The 13,650-nt window shown below is 51.0% G+C and overlaps 1 protein-coding gene across 2 annotated transcripts; it reads right to left on the reverse strand.

Moving 5' to 3' along the window:
• Positions 1–3,568: 3,568 nt before the first annotated feature.
• Positions 3,569–11,169, reverse strand: LOC307100930 (DNA dC->dU-editing enzyme APOBEC-3C-like). Of its 2 annotated transcripts, none has more exons than XM_079773570.1 (5): positions 11,044–11,169; positions 9,706–9,844; positions 4,916–5,198; positions 4,582–4,702; positions 3,569–3,840 (listed from the first exon to the last, which is right to left on the reverse strand). In XM_079773570.1, the coding sequence occupies exons 1-5, from the start codon at positions 11,091–11,093 to the stop codon at positions 3,720–3,722; spliced, it is 714 nt and encodes a 237-aa protein (XP_079629696.1). In that variant the 5' UTR covers positions 11,094–11,169; the 3' UTR covers positions 3,569–3,719. The 2 variants fall into 2 exon arrangements, with proteins under 2 accessions (XP_079629696.1, XP_079629697.1); XM_079773571.1 differs by having other exon boundaries at positions 3,606–3,848; positions 4,588–4,702.
• Between the last annotated feature and the right edge of the window lie 2,481 nt (positions 11,170–13,650).

Consider the following 13,650-nt stretch of genomic DNA (forward strand, 5'->3'; position numbering starts at 1 on the left):
CCCCCGCCCCCCGCCAGAGCAACCCCCTCACCAGCTTCCTGAGTCTCATTAAAACCCTGCAAAGCATGTGTTAAATGGGCCTCACTCCCTTTTACTTCCTTTTTACCAAGACAGAGAAGGAATGAGAGTCACACAGTGGGTCTGCAGAAGTCTCCGAGTTTGTCCCTAACTATTGACTTCTGACTTAAAATAGCACGCCAATCATCTACCAGGACTCACTCTGCCCTCCCTGAACGGTGCCACCCCCTTCCTTCAGATGCCCCTGCCTCCCACACTGCCCCACCTCCCTCACCCACAGCCTCCCAGCTCACGCCACTCCAGTCAGCCACACTCAGAGCCACACTCGCCTCCATGCTGCTCCTCAAACACAGGCCCCCACCCCAGGGCCTTTGCACTCCCTGTGCCTCACCCCTGTCCTCTATGTACCCACTGGGCTCATTCCCTCACTTCATTCAGGTCTCTGCTCAAACACCCCCAGCTCACTCCCCAGGAAACCAGCACCCCCTCCCTCCCTGTCCCCTACCCTATCTTTGCAGCAGGGATCAGCCTCTGATATGGTACATGTATGTTAGAGCACTGTTAATTGAGTGTCTCCACATGGGATGTGAGCCACAGGGGGTAGGGATGTTTGTTGCCTTTGTGCCTTGCTGGGACCCCAGCACTGGAACAGTGCCTGGCACCTACTGTGATCTCAATCAAGACTTGCTGAATAAACCAAAGAATGACTAGCTGACCCCTAATTACCACCAGAAGATACTCACACTCAGAAGATGCTGCCCACACTCTCGGTCTGCAGAGTGCTTCCACATACCTTTGCTTCCCTAGCAAGCCCCACAAGGTCAGCACCTTATACCCATCGCACAGATGGGGAAGCCGAGGCTCCGAGGGCAAGGCCTTGCCTGACACCTCACAGCTGGTGGGTGGCAGAGCCAGGTGCCAGGATTCTAACCAGGCCTGTGATGCTGCCCAACTCTCTCCCAGGGTCACAACCACTTTGGTCAAGGCCGCACAAGCACTGGGGACCGGAAAGAAGCTGTGGGACAGGGACACCCTCATTTTAAAGGCAGGAGCAGTGAGAACCGGTCCTTTGAAGCGGCAGCAGGAGACGTCCTGGGGGAGACTCGATGAGAAGGGGCCCGAGGGGCAGAGGAAGGGCCTCCGACGTACAGTCAGGAGCCTGGCTCGGGCTACTTCCCAGCTGGGAGGCTCCTGGACAAGTCCCACAGCTCCTCAGAGCCTCAGTTTCCCCATCTGTCAGGTGACCCTCATCCCTGCCTCAGGAGGTGACGAGAGGGACTGATTTTAGGAGACGGTCCGCACCTTACAGGTCAGTGTTTGGGGAGAAGCTGCAGGACGCGGGCTGCCTGCTGGCAGGAGCTCAGTAACTCTGGCCTCACACAGCACAGGGAATGGCTGGGTTCTGCGCACAGGGCCCCACACCAGCAGAGAGGACATGTTGTCCAAGGCTCCCCGCTGAGAGGAGTCCTCGTGGGTATGGGAGGAGCTGCCAGTCACTAACCACCTGGAATCTCAGCAGAGTGCTAGCAGATGTGGGAGACGAAGACCCTGGTGGCTTTGCCCAGGGCCACACAGTTAGGAGGGGGCAGAGTGGGGTGGACCAGAACCAGCTGCCCAGGCTCCAAAGCCACCCACCAGACCCAGCCTTTCTTTTTTTTAAATATATTTTTACTAGAGGCCTGGTGCATGTGCACCAGGGTCCCTCAGCCTGGCTTGGGCCCTCTTGCTATCCAGGATGCACCCCAGCCAGGGAGTGACCATGTGAGGGCTCCTGGGTGTGTCTGGCCTTCTTGCCCAGTCCCCAATTGGCCAGACCCCAGCAGCAAGCTACCTACCGGTCGGAGCATCTCCCCCCTGGTGGATAGTGTCATAGTGATTGGTCAAACGGTGGAATGGTCAGACACTTAGCATATTAGGCTTTTATATGTACAGATTGATTTCAGAGAGGAAGGGAGAGGGTGATAGAAATATCAATGGTGAGAGAGAATCATTGATCAGCTGTCTCTTGCACGCCCCACACTGGGGATTGAGCCCACAGCCTGGGCATGTGCCCCTACTGGGAATTGAACCCTGATGGTTCATAGGTTGATGCTCAACCACTAAGCCACGCTGGCCAGGCCCTAGCCTTAACAAATTACCACAAACTGGGTGATCATATGCTAGGGGAGGGTAGGTTACTCTGGGGACAAGGTTCTTGTTTTCCCGGTTTTCCCCTTGCTAGGTATTAGGGTTTTGGCTGGTGATAATGCAAGCTGTGGAAGAACTCACAACTGGGCGAAGGAGATAGATACAGAGAGAGAGAGTTTATTTAACTTTCCCCGAAGGGAAAGAACTGGTGCATTGCTAATCAAAACAAGGGCAGGTAATAAGCACTGGCCTGCTCTTTTAAAAGGTACTGGCTGCTGTTGTAGGTGACAAGGAAGCGGTGGTGGGGAGGTGGGGGTGGATTTGGGGCTGGGACAGTCTGGCAGCTATCTTATTAGTATTTTTCCCAAACCTGTAAAACATGCTTAGAGTAAAAGTTATGAAAAGTTAAAAAGAGGCTTGTTTGAAGAAGAAGGGGGAAGGGAACTTTCTACTAACTAGTGACTTCTTGGTGCAAATTATCCTGGAGTTGTAAAAACAGCAGGGAGGAGGGGTAGGCAAGAATGTAGCCTTGAAAGTAGCTTATCTTGTCTTGTAGTTTGAACAGAGGGCTGTTTGGATCAGAGGAGCTAACAATCTTGGGGTTTAATTACCAGGTGCTTCTCATTAGTTGTGGAAGGCCACAGCAAGGGCAAAGAGGCCTTTATCTTGTCCTCATATGCACACTAGGCATCCAGGGCTTTCTTCCCTGGTGTTTCTATACCCGGACCATCATCTTCGCTCTGCTCATGTCTGTCTAACACCATCCCTGGTGGCAGCTCCTCCAGAGCTACCCCTCTGGCAGCAATTTGGGAATGCATAAGGGAGGAGTAGAGTGAAGGTGGTGTGTGATGAGGACAGGGTGAGAGGGGCTCCTGGGGAAGCAGCCTGGAATGGAAGCAGGTGAGTCAGGGTCAGGTTGGACATAACCTGGGAGACAGACACACAGGACAAGGCTCATGCTTTTCCCACACCCATTCACTCAGAAAGGTCCTTGGTCATTGTGTGGGCTGAATTGTGTCTCCTCGCCCCAAATTGATATGCTGAAGTCCTCAGAATGTGGCTATCTTTGAGACAAGGCCTTTAGAGATGTGATTCAGTTTAAATGAGACACTTAGGGTGAACCCTGATCCAATCTGACTGATGTTCTTATAAGAAGCGGAAGTTGGGACACTTAGAGGGACCTGAGGGACTCACCAAGGGTCATGCACAAAGGAAAGACCACGTGAGGACAGAACGAGAAGGCGGCCATCTGCAAGCCAAAGAGAGAGGCCTCAGGAGCAACCAACCTGCCGACACCTCCATCGTGGCCTTCCAGCCTCCAGAACTGTGAGGGTCTAAGTGTCTGTTGCTAAGACCCTCCCCTGTGGAGTTGCTACTGAATCACCTCCCAAAATTCAGGTTTGTGTGCCCGATGTGCTCGTAGCCAAAACACAGAGACACCAGTGCTTGAAGACAGAGAAAGGTTTATTCGATTTGGCCAAAGAAGAGGACAGCGAGATCTCTCAAATGTGTCCTCTCCAAAAAGCTAAAGTCGAGGGTTTTTATGCAGCGAGGGACTTGGGGGGAGGGGAGCTTCAGAGAACCTGGAGAGAAATCTGTGCTTCTTCAGTTTTAGATAGGGCTTTTCCATTCCAGCTCCGGGGAGCCAGCCGCTTGGAGACATCTTTCCATCCAAAAACAAAGTCATGAATTCTCCTCAGCCTCTGAGGAGACAAAAACACACACACATTAGCAACTTGCGAGGACCTTCCTGAGAACAAAGGGAGTTGAGCAGGAAGAGTTTTACCACGTGGAAAAGGCCTAATTAAGTATAGCTGCTCAGCCCGACCAGTGTGGCTCAATGGTTGAGCAGCGGACTCTGAACCAGGAGGTCATGGTTCGATTCCCCATCAGGGCACATGCCCGGGTTTGGGCTCAATCCCTAGTGTGGGGTGTGCAGGAGGCAGCTGATCAATGATTCTCTTTTATCATTGATGTTTCCATCTCTCTCTCCCTCTCCCTTCCTCTCTAAAATCAATATATATATATATATATATATATATATATATATATATATATATATATATATATTTTAAATAGCTGCTCAAAAGACTAGGGGCATTAACACCACAGGGGCTGGGCTACAGTTTGTTACTAAGGAAGCCCTAGCAACCGAATGCAGTCATTCTCTGTCTCCTCAGTCTTCTGATGGCCACACTCATACACATTCATGACCACTTGTGTTCGGTTTAGTAACAACATTTGGTTAATGTGGTGAGATGGGAGGCCCAAGGAAGGGGGGGAGCACCTTTGCTGGGGGAGAGGGAGGCGCTGAGGGGTGGAGGGAGGAAGGGTCGGGGTGGAGAGGCACCTGAAGGAGCAGAGAGGCCCAGAGCTCAAGTGAAGGTCTTGGGAGGTAAGGGGTGTGTGTGGGAAGGGGGGAGGGGGGGAGGAAACCCATACCAGAGGATTTCATCAAGCTTCTCCTGCAGAATATAATAATTTCGACGAATTTTCTTCCAGTAGTTAAAACGCCTTCCCCAGTGGTACACGAAGTTATCCCAGCAGTATTTAAAGTCTGCAGTAAAGAGGGGAGAAAGCAGGCAGGTCAGCCTAGGAGCCTTTCTCTCCTGAGCCTCCCCTGGGCAACCCCACTCAGGGCCCAGTTTCCTCCTTGCCAGGTGTCATCACTCCGGCCTCAGTTTCCCAAGTTCCCCTGCCACACTCTCCCTAGGGACCTCTACCTGCCCCCCGCCCCCCACATTCCTGCCCCAGCTCCCTCTGCTCTCACCCTCTGGAGCCATCATGGCCACCTGCGCCCCTGCATCAACCAGATCTCGGAGCCCCTGGTCATCTTCGTTCTCATAGTAGAGGCGGGCGGCGGAGATGCACAGGTCCACGTTCCTGTTCTCCTTCAGGAAGTCAGCCACCTGCTCTGCACACTCGAAGCAGGGGCTCCAGGATATGTACCAGGTGACACGGTATTGCACATCAGGACACAGAATCTCATCCGGAGACAGAACCACATCACAGAACCAATCCAGGAAGCAGAGTTCTGCGTGGCCAGGATACAACTGGGAGAGATGGAGAGAGAGAGAGAGGGGAGACCCTCGTGACAGAGCAGGCATGTGACAGAGCAGGCATGTGACAGAGGAGGCATGTGACAGAGCAGGCATGTGACAGGACTGGGGGGTGGGCACCAGGGGACAGGGAGCAATAGTCTCAGGGTCATGTTGTTGATTGATTTATCCCCATTTTATTTTTAAAAAATAAGTTTTTATTGATTTTTATTTTTTAAAAATATTTTTTTATTGATTTCAGAAAGGAAGGGAGAGGGAGAGAGATAAAAAACATCAATGATGAGAGAGACTCATTGATTGGCTATCTCCTGCATGTCCCACACTGGGGATCGAGCCCACAACCTGGGCATGTGCCCTTGACTGGAATCAAACCCAGAACCCTTCAGTCTGCAGGCCTCTATCCACTGAGCAAATCAGCTAGGGCTGTTTTTATTGATTTTTAGAGAGAAGAAGGGAAAAGAAGAGATAGAAACATTGATGCAAGAGAAGCATAGAACAGCTGCCTCCTGCACGCCCCTCACTGAAGATCAAACTTGCAACCTGGACATGTGCCCTGAATGGAATCTAACAGTGACCTCTTGGTGCAGGGGTCGATGCTCAACCACTGAGCATCATCACAGAGCAATTCATCCCTTTGTAAACCCCTCCCCTCCCCAATGTTTTATTGACTCATCCCTTCCCACACGCATCCATGAACTCCAACATCCTGAGGGCCTGCTCCAGGCCAGGCCGCTGGGTCCAGGCTTGTTCCCTGGGTGCTGTCTGCCGGGGAGGGCCCAGAGCCGTGCTGCCCACAGGGAACCACTAGCACAGGTGTCTACTGTGCTCTTGAATGTGGCTCGCCTGCATTGATGTGTGCGACAAATACGGAATACACACCTTGTCTCCGTGTCGTAGTACGAAAGAAGAAGGTAAACTATCTCATGAAGAACTTTTATATGAACTACTGGAGGTCTGATGCATGAAAATTCGTGCAAGAATAGGCCTTCCTTTCCCCGGCTGCTGACACCGGCTTCCCTCAGGCACCCAGGACCCGGCCTTCCCTCCTCCTCCGGCTGCTGGCAGGCACCTGGGACCTGGGCGGCTTCTCTCGGGCCCCAGCTTCGTCTGGAAGGACTTCCAGTCTAATTAGCATATTACCCTTTTATTATTATAGATATGTTGAAACAATATCTTAGATGTATTACAAAGTACGTTATCAACATTAAATTGATCTATTTCTCTGAAAGTTTGAACACTGGGTACTAGAGAAGGTTAATGACCTAAGCGACCCCGATTGCCCTCCCACAGGGAAGTACTGCCACAGAGACACCCCCTCCATCCCATAAGGGCTCTGAATAGTCTGCAGTCCGGGTGCAGAGGGAGGGCTGCTGTGTGGCGGACATTTCACAGGAGACAGTGCTTGCTCAGAGCGCCTGGGGGCGCACAGGATGTGGGTGTGGGTGCTCCCCTGGGGGTCCACATCCTGGGCCTGGAGGGGGCAGGAGGCAGCTGGGGGAGGACACAGCCAGCAGAGCACTTCCGAGGGCCCCATAAGGCCCTGCTGCACAGCGGGCCCTGACTGTCCTAGACCTGCTTTCTTTTCTTTTCTCTCCTTTCAATCAACATTTTAATAACAACGATACTATTTTTAACGTGGTCGAGTACACTTGGCTAAGTCCGGATTTTTAAAAACAGAAGTATCTAGCCCAAGAGTATGACCACATACCTTTGTACAGAACATTCCATAGGTCAACAGAAAATACATTTGAGCACAAAAATATTTAAAGAGAATCTCTAAGCAGCATTTTATTTCTGCAAAACAGACATATATCTTGTACTAATTAAAAAGCACTTGTAGATAAGTACATATAGTCTTAATAGACTAAGTCATTAACAATGACCTGGTAATCTTTCACTCCGATTTGAATGATTCATAAGCTAAATCTTACAACCACAAAAAGGTTTTTTATTTGCATTACGATGTTATCACTTTTGACAAAAAAAAGCTTCAAATATTTTATATTTCAAAGGAAAATCAGCAACACAGCTGTACACTGTACTCTACGGTGGTTTTGTTTCACGTGAGAGCCACTCTACCAAACACTGATGCTCGCCGGGGCTGCCCCACCCGAGGGCGCAGCAGGCCCGGGCTCCCTCACGGGCGCGTGTGTGGACCACAGCTTCATAAGGACACGCAGGCCCCACCCCCGTTCTAAAACGCACAGCAAAAGAAAACTGACCCCAAACAACGTGATGCTGATCCCATTACATTTCCAATGTGTCCAACCCCTGCTCCAGCGGACCGACGTGGCGTCTGTGGATAAATAATCTGTTTGCTAACTCTACTGTTGCCCAGAAACATTTAATCATCATTTGTACTAGATTCATTTCTTATTCCACGAAGCCCTGGAAGATGGAAGAAAACTAGATCTTCTAGGTGTAAAGATAATGAACATTGAAAAGCATTGCTGAACAATGTCTCAGAGCTGGCTCCTAGGAAAAGGGGCATGCCAGACACACAGACACCTTTAAAAGAGCATTTAAAATTAAATTATTTTTAAGTGTAATTTCATAACTTTCTGAAAAGGAAGCGCGCAAGCATTTTAAGTATTTGAAAGCACAGTAAAAGACGAAGAAGAAAACACACGATAAGTGACAACCACATTACCCTGGGAAGAGAATCACTTTTCAATTATTGGGAAAATGCCATTGCTGTAGGAAAACAATGGTGAAACCCTTGTAATGCATATTTAAGTACATTTTAACGAGCTTTCAATCTCATGTTTTTCCATCAAAACTCTGCTGAACTAGGTCTGTCAAGTCAATCCAGCATTGATTGGTCATTTTCTGCTTTCAAAGGGCTCAGAGTCTCTAGTATCTACCTAATAAAAGAGTAACATGCTAATTGACCATACCTTCGTGATGCCCACCAGCCAATCAGGAGTGAGTATGCAAATTAACCCAACAAAGATGGCGGGTTAATTTGCATGCACGGGCGCCGAGTGTTCCGCACCACCCCTGGCCGTTCTGGGCTTTTGAGCAGTGTAGGAAGGCGGAAAAAGGCTCCGGCCAGAGCGAAGGCGGTGCCAGCAGCCAGGGAAAGGAAGGCCCATTCTGGCACGAATCTTAGTGCATCGGGCTTCTAGTATTTAATATTTTTCAATCCTTTATATGCCAGATCTGGCAGACAAGCTATGTTCCTTAGTGTGTGTGTGTGTGTGTGTGTGTGTGTGTGTATCTTCATTTATAAGTAGAGGCCTGGTGCATGAATTCATGCACGGGTGGGATCCGGCTGGCCAGCCACCTTTGGGGCCGATCAGGGCAGGGCCGGCTGCGGGGAGGGGCCATGGGAGGTTGGCCGCCCACACTCTCATTTATGGTAGTGGGGGCTGGGAGCTGATCGGGGCGCAGTGTGCATCAAAGCAACTAGTCGTTCCAGTGTTCTGGTCACTTGACTTTTATATATATATATATATATATATATATATATATATATATATATATATACTAGAGGCCTGGTGCACGTATTCGTGCACTGTTGGTGGGGTGTGGCCTGCGGGGATCGACCCACTGTGGGAGCACACTGACCACCAGGGGCATCTCCTGTGTTAAGCGTTTGCCCCCTGGTGGTCATTGTGCATCATAGTGACTGGTCGACCAATCGTTTTGGTCATTCCGTTCAGTTGCTGGGCTTTTATATAGAGAGATAGCATTTCACGTTTTTGTGGTTCTAATCCAGGTATTTAACGTTATGGCAAACACATTCATTTTTGCAATTCTCCTACAACCAACATCTTGAATATCAAGCTTAGCCTGTGGGAAATTTCTTATGATAAACCACAGCACATAACAGAGGCTTACGTACAGCCTATCAGAGAACCTTCAGGATGTGAGCGTTACCTCTGAGGCAGCCCACAGCCTGAGCTCCCAAGAAGAATGGTGTAAGAAGAGTGCTTACTTTGTTGTATGTATGATCTAGATCTGAGACCCATTTTGCTAATTGGATTAGTGGCTGAATTCTAATAACAATAGAGCAATCACTGAGAAACAGGACAGGGAGGTGAAACAGGCCTTTATAAAAATTTTGCTTTTGAATATGGAAAAAGCATTTATGTATGTGAGTCCAATCGAATATACTCTTTTCTATACAAATAAGCCTGTCAGCACTTTTACCCAAGCTTAGACGCCCTTTCCTCCAAGATGGCTCAAGGCCTATGGACGAGGTAGCCACTGAGGGCCAGCAGGTCCCCTAGAGGAGGCCTCGTGGGTAAGTCAGATGCCACCGTCTATGGCAGCAGTCACCAACCTTTCAGACCTCACAGGCCACCAGTGCTCCATGGACCACCGGTTGGCAACTGCTCGTCTATGGCAATTTGTGAGGGTCAGGCAGGGGCATCCAGGGCTAAAACGCAGGACAGTGTTGTGGGAAGAAGCCGCTGGCATTTTACCTATTATCATCTCCCCACATCCTTCCCTGGCTTAGCTCCTGCCTGTGATGACCACATCTTGGGGCACATACCTGGTTTCGAAAGACACCATTTTGAGAGTCAAGAAATGAGCCATTCTCCCATCTTTCCACTTCGAAGCAGAGGAAGGTAGACTTCCGCCCATAGGAATCTATGTTTTGGAAGTTGAAGTCGAAGGTCTTAGGATATATTCTTCTCATGCGATTGCAGGGGGCAAGAGAGAAAACCGAAAATTCAGTGTTCCCTCGAGTTTCTCCCATCTGGTGACTCCTGAACACCATGGAGAGCCTGGGCGCCCTGCCTCCCAGTAACCCCTTCCCTTCAGCATTTCCTGGCACCTCCAGACTGGAAGATGGGGGACAGGAGGAGGGCAGGGAGGGGGAGGAGAAGAGGGGGCTCCTGTGCTCTCCCTTAGGGCCTGACTCTGCTGCTTCCAACAGCACACGCCCACCCCCCACCCACAATCATTTCAATACTGAAATGAGTAATAAAACTGCCTCCACCCCCAAACATTAGATTTTCATATTAAGGTGCAATTCATGACTGACCTTTCACCTATGAAAGTTTATTATTATTTTTTAATGTCAGGCTAACACCTAAATTCCCAGGTTCTGGCTACTGCTCTAAGAGCTCCTTGAATCTGAACCCCTCTATTCCTCCCCAAATCCAGGGGCCTCACCCCATTTTACAGAGGAGGAAATGGGGCACAGGGAGGGGAGTAGCTGCCCAAGTCACAGGGCTGCTAAGTGACAGAGCCGGTCCCTTGCCCAGGCAAAGCCATGCCCCGCCCTTGCAGAGGTCAGCTGGCAGCGGTGGCCCTACTGGGTGAGAGGGTCCTTTCTCCTCGTTGTAAACACAGCATTCCCCACCGGTGGGTGCACTATAAACGCCAGGGCGGGCATGTCTCTGGGGACAGTCTGACTTTGCTCTTCTGCTCACAGGATTTCCCTTCCTCTCAGCGAGCTCCTCTCACTCTGTGTGGATAACGGGGTCGGTAGCATAGAGAGTGGATCCCAGTGCTTCAAACCAAATGCCCCCAGTGCTCCGCTCATCCTTCAGTGCGATTGTGACGGTCAGGAGGGCACAGGAAAGGCCACAGAGCAGGGGCCCCACAGCGGGGGGCGGCGGGGGAGACAGCCAGCCCCACAAGTGCAGACTGAGAGGAGGACCAAGTGGACAACAGCCTGGGGGAGACCGGGGGAGCCATTCAGGAGCAATTGTGGGGGCATCCCCAGAAGAGGGCAAAGCCCCCATGGAGTGGGACCTGCAGAGAAGGTGCCCAGAGAGGGAGAGAGGCCAGGCTGGACCAGGGGAGGACAAGGCTGAGGACAGAGACACCTCAGGGCGCCCAAGTAGAAAGGGCTACAGAGAAGGACAGAGTGCGGCAGTACCTGGGCCAGGGCACCGGAGTGAAGAATTGGTTCCTGTGTTGCTGCTGCATTTCTGCTCACAGGCCCAGGGTTTAGGAAAGTCCCTTGATGGAGAAACTCCCAGCCTTCTCAGCTGAGGCCCCACCTCCTTCCTGCTTTGGCAGCAGGGGTGGGCGGGCCCTGGGGTGTGGTCTTCCTCAGCCTCAGACCCACCTTCCCTCCTCCTCTGGGGCCCGCCCTCTGGACAGAGCTGACCTCTGCTGGAGACAGGCTCCTCTGTGCAGCAGGACCCAGGCTTCCTGCAAAGGGAAAGTGAAAGTGATGATGGCAGAGAGAGGGGATGGGACAGGCCCTGCTCCCCTTGGAGGGCCAGGCTGGAGCCCTCCCCACACCACCCTGCACCCAGCCCAAGCCTGTGCCCAGTGCACGCTCTCCACCTGCCTGTTGAATGATGGGAAAGTGTGGCCTTGGATCAGGACAGATGTGCGCTGAGTTCCTCGTTCTGGGCTTGGTCCTCTGCTCAGGTCCCTCCGCCTTCACAGGGTGGGGAGGACACCGCTGGCAGGCCCTGTCTCGCTTGCTTTAGGAGAGCTTTAGACAAGCTGGACAGTGACCCTTGTCAGTTACATTGCAAATGCTTTCTTTCAATGTGTGGCTAGGCTCTCGCTTCATGAAGTCTTTCCATGTATACATGTCTTAATTTTTAATGTTTTCAAATGTGTTAGTTTTGTCATATATGTACATAGACATGACATTTTAATTTTGTATTGGATAGCCAATGCAAGGACATTTAATGACTTTCCTTCCATGTCATTTTGTCCTACTGATGTGCAATGTCACAACCCTAATGTGTGTGTGTGTGTGTGTGTGTATGTGTGTTAGTGCGTGTGTGTTAGTGTGTGTGTGTGTGTGTGTGTGTGTGTGTGTGTGTGTAGGTTGTCTTTGACTCTCTCATATGCTCCATTGCCTCACTGGTCCATGCCTTGGCGACTACCACGCTGCTCTGCCAGGGCTTCAGGTAGGTCCAATATCTGGTACGCCGATCCACCTTAGCTTCACCTTTGAAGTAGTATTGGCCTTGTACAGATCTGCATGAATTTATGGGCAAAATTTCCTTAAAGGATGTTTTTTAAATTAATTTCACAGAGAGGAAGAAAGAGGGAGAGAGAAAGATAGAAACATCAATGATGAAAGAATCATTGATTGGTTGCATCCTGCATGCCCTTACTGGGAAAAGAGCCCCCAACTCAGGCATGTGCCCCTGCATGAACCTCCTGGTTCATGGGTCCATGCTCAACCATTGGCCAAACTAGATGAGCGATGGACAAACTTTTTCCTGTTTCATGAGATACCCTATTATTAATGTGTAGCTCAATCTTAGCAGGCATAGACGTCTCTGAGACTATCCATCCATGAACATGGTATATATCTCCATATCTATGGGCCTTCTTTTATGTTCTCAGTGAGTTGAAATCAAGTAAAAGGGAAATCTGGAAGGGAAGGAAAGAGGCAGCCACGAGGCCAAAGAAGAGGAAAAGGAGCACGGGGAGGAAGGAAGAGGATGAAAAAGGAAGACATACCACTCTGGGCAGATGGAGAGAAGTAAAGCAGCGTGGAGAGAGGAAAGAATGAAGGGGGGAAAGGGGCAGAAAGGGAGGGTGTGAGTCCGGGCTTCTCCTTGTCCACCTGCAACCTTGGGAAAAGGGAAAAAGAACTTTGCCTCAGAGCAATATGGTGTTGAGTAGTCATTCCCTGCTCTGAGAATTGGTGCATTCTGGGCAAGCTTGGGAATCAAGGGGCTTCGCTCAGGTCCTGAGACACGGTGAGTCTGCACCAAAAGGCAGAGGTTAATTTAAGGCAAAGGGAATGGAGGCCCCTCTCAGTAGGTCCTGCTCACTTGGGCATGGTGCCGTCACTTCTGGGACTGGCATTCTCCCTGGCACACCTGCAGAAGGGACAGGAGGAGGGGTCAGGAGCAGGGGTCAGCCCTGTCCTCGGTCTCAACGTTGACCACCTACTGAGGCCCCCAATACTGCTTGTCACCACCTCTTCCCAACACCTGGCTGCACATGGTGTGAGCAGACACGGCTGGAGGACTGAAGGATTATTTGTAAACAGATTGATTTATGGAGCCAGAGACTTCCCTCTTCTTTACAATAACCTCATCCTTTGTTGAAGACTATCTCAGACTTTGTCCCAAGTGCCCGACATTTAACTGTCACCACAGCCCCGAGGTCAGTCACTGTTCCTCTCTCCGTGTTACAGGCGGGGAATCCAGGAGGCAGTCCTGTTCGCCCTGCCACACCCACAGAGCCTCCAAAGGAAGGAAAGGCCCCTGGAATCGGATTTATGGGCCGCCCATCAGCTGCCCTTCAGGGTCGGTCCCTGCTATTGCCCATCGAAAGGATGTACAGGCTTGAACGTTCTGTGGTTGGTCCAGTCCCCTCTCTGCCCCCTGGGAAGGAGGCATGATTGTGGAGGTGGGCCGCCATCTTGGAGGAGACCAGCAGGAGAAGACCACCCCCAGAGCTGAGTTGGGGTCCGGGGGGTGGGCCTGATTCCAATAGTATCGCTGAGCGGCTGAGCCAGGCCCACACTGTCCTCCTGCTCCCACAGGTCTTGTCCTGG

This window comes from Cnephaeus nilssonii (assembly GCF_951640355.1).
Source record: "Cnephaeus nilssonii genome assembly, chromosome: 6".
NCBI lineage: Eukaryota > Metazoa > Chordata > Mammalia > Chiroptera > Vespertilionidae > Cnephaeus > Cnephaeus nilssonii.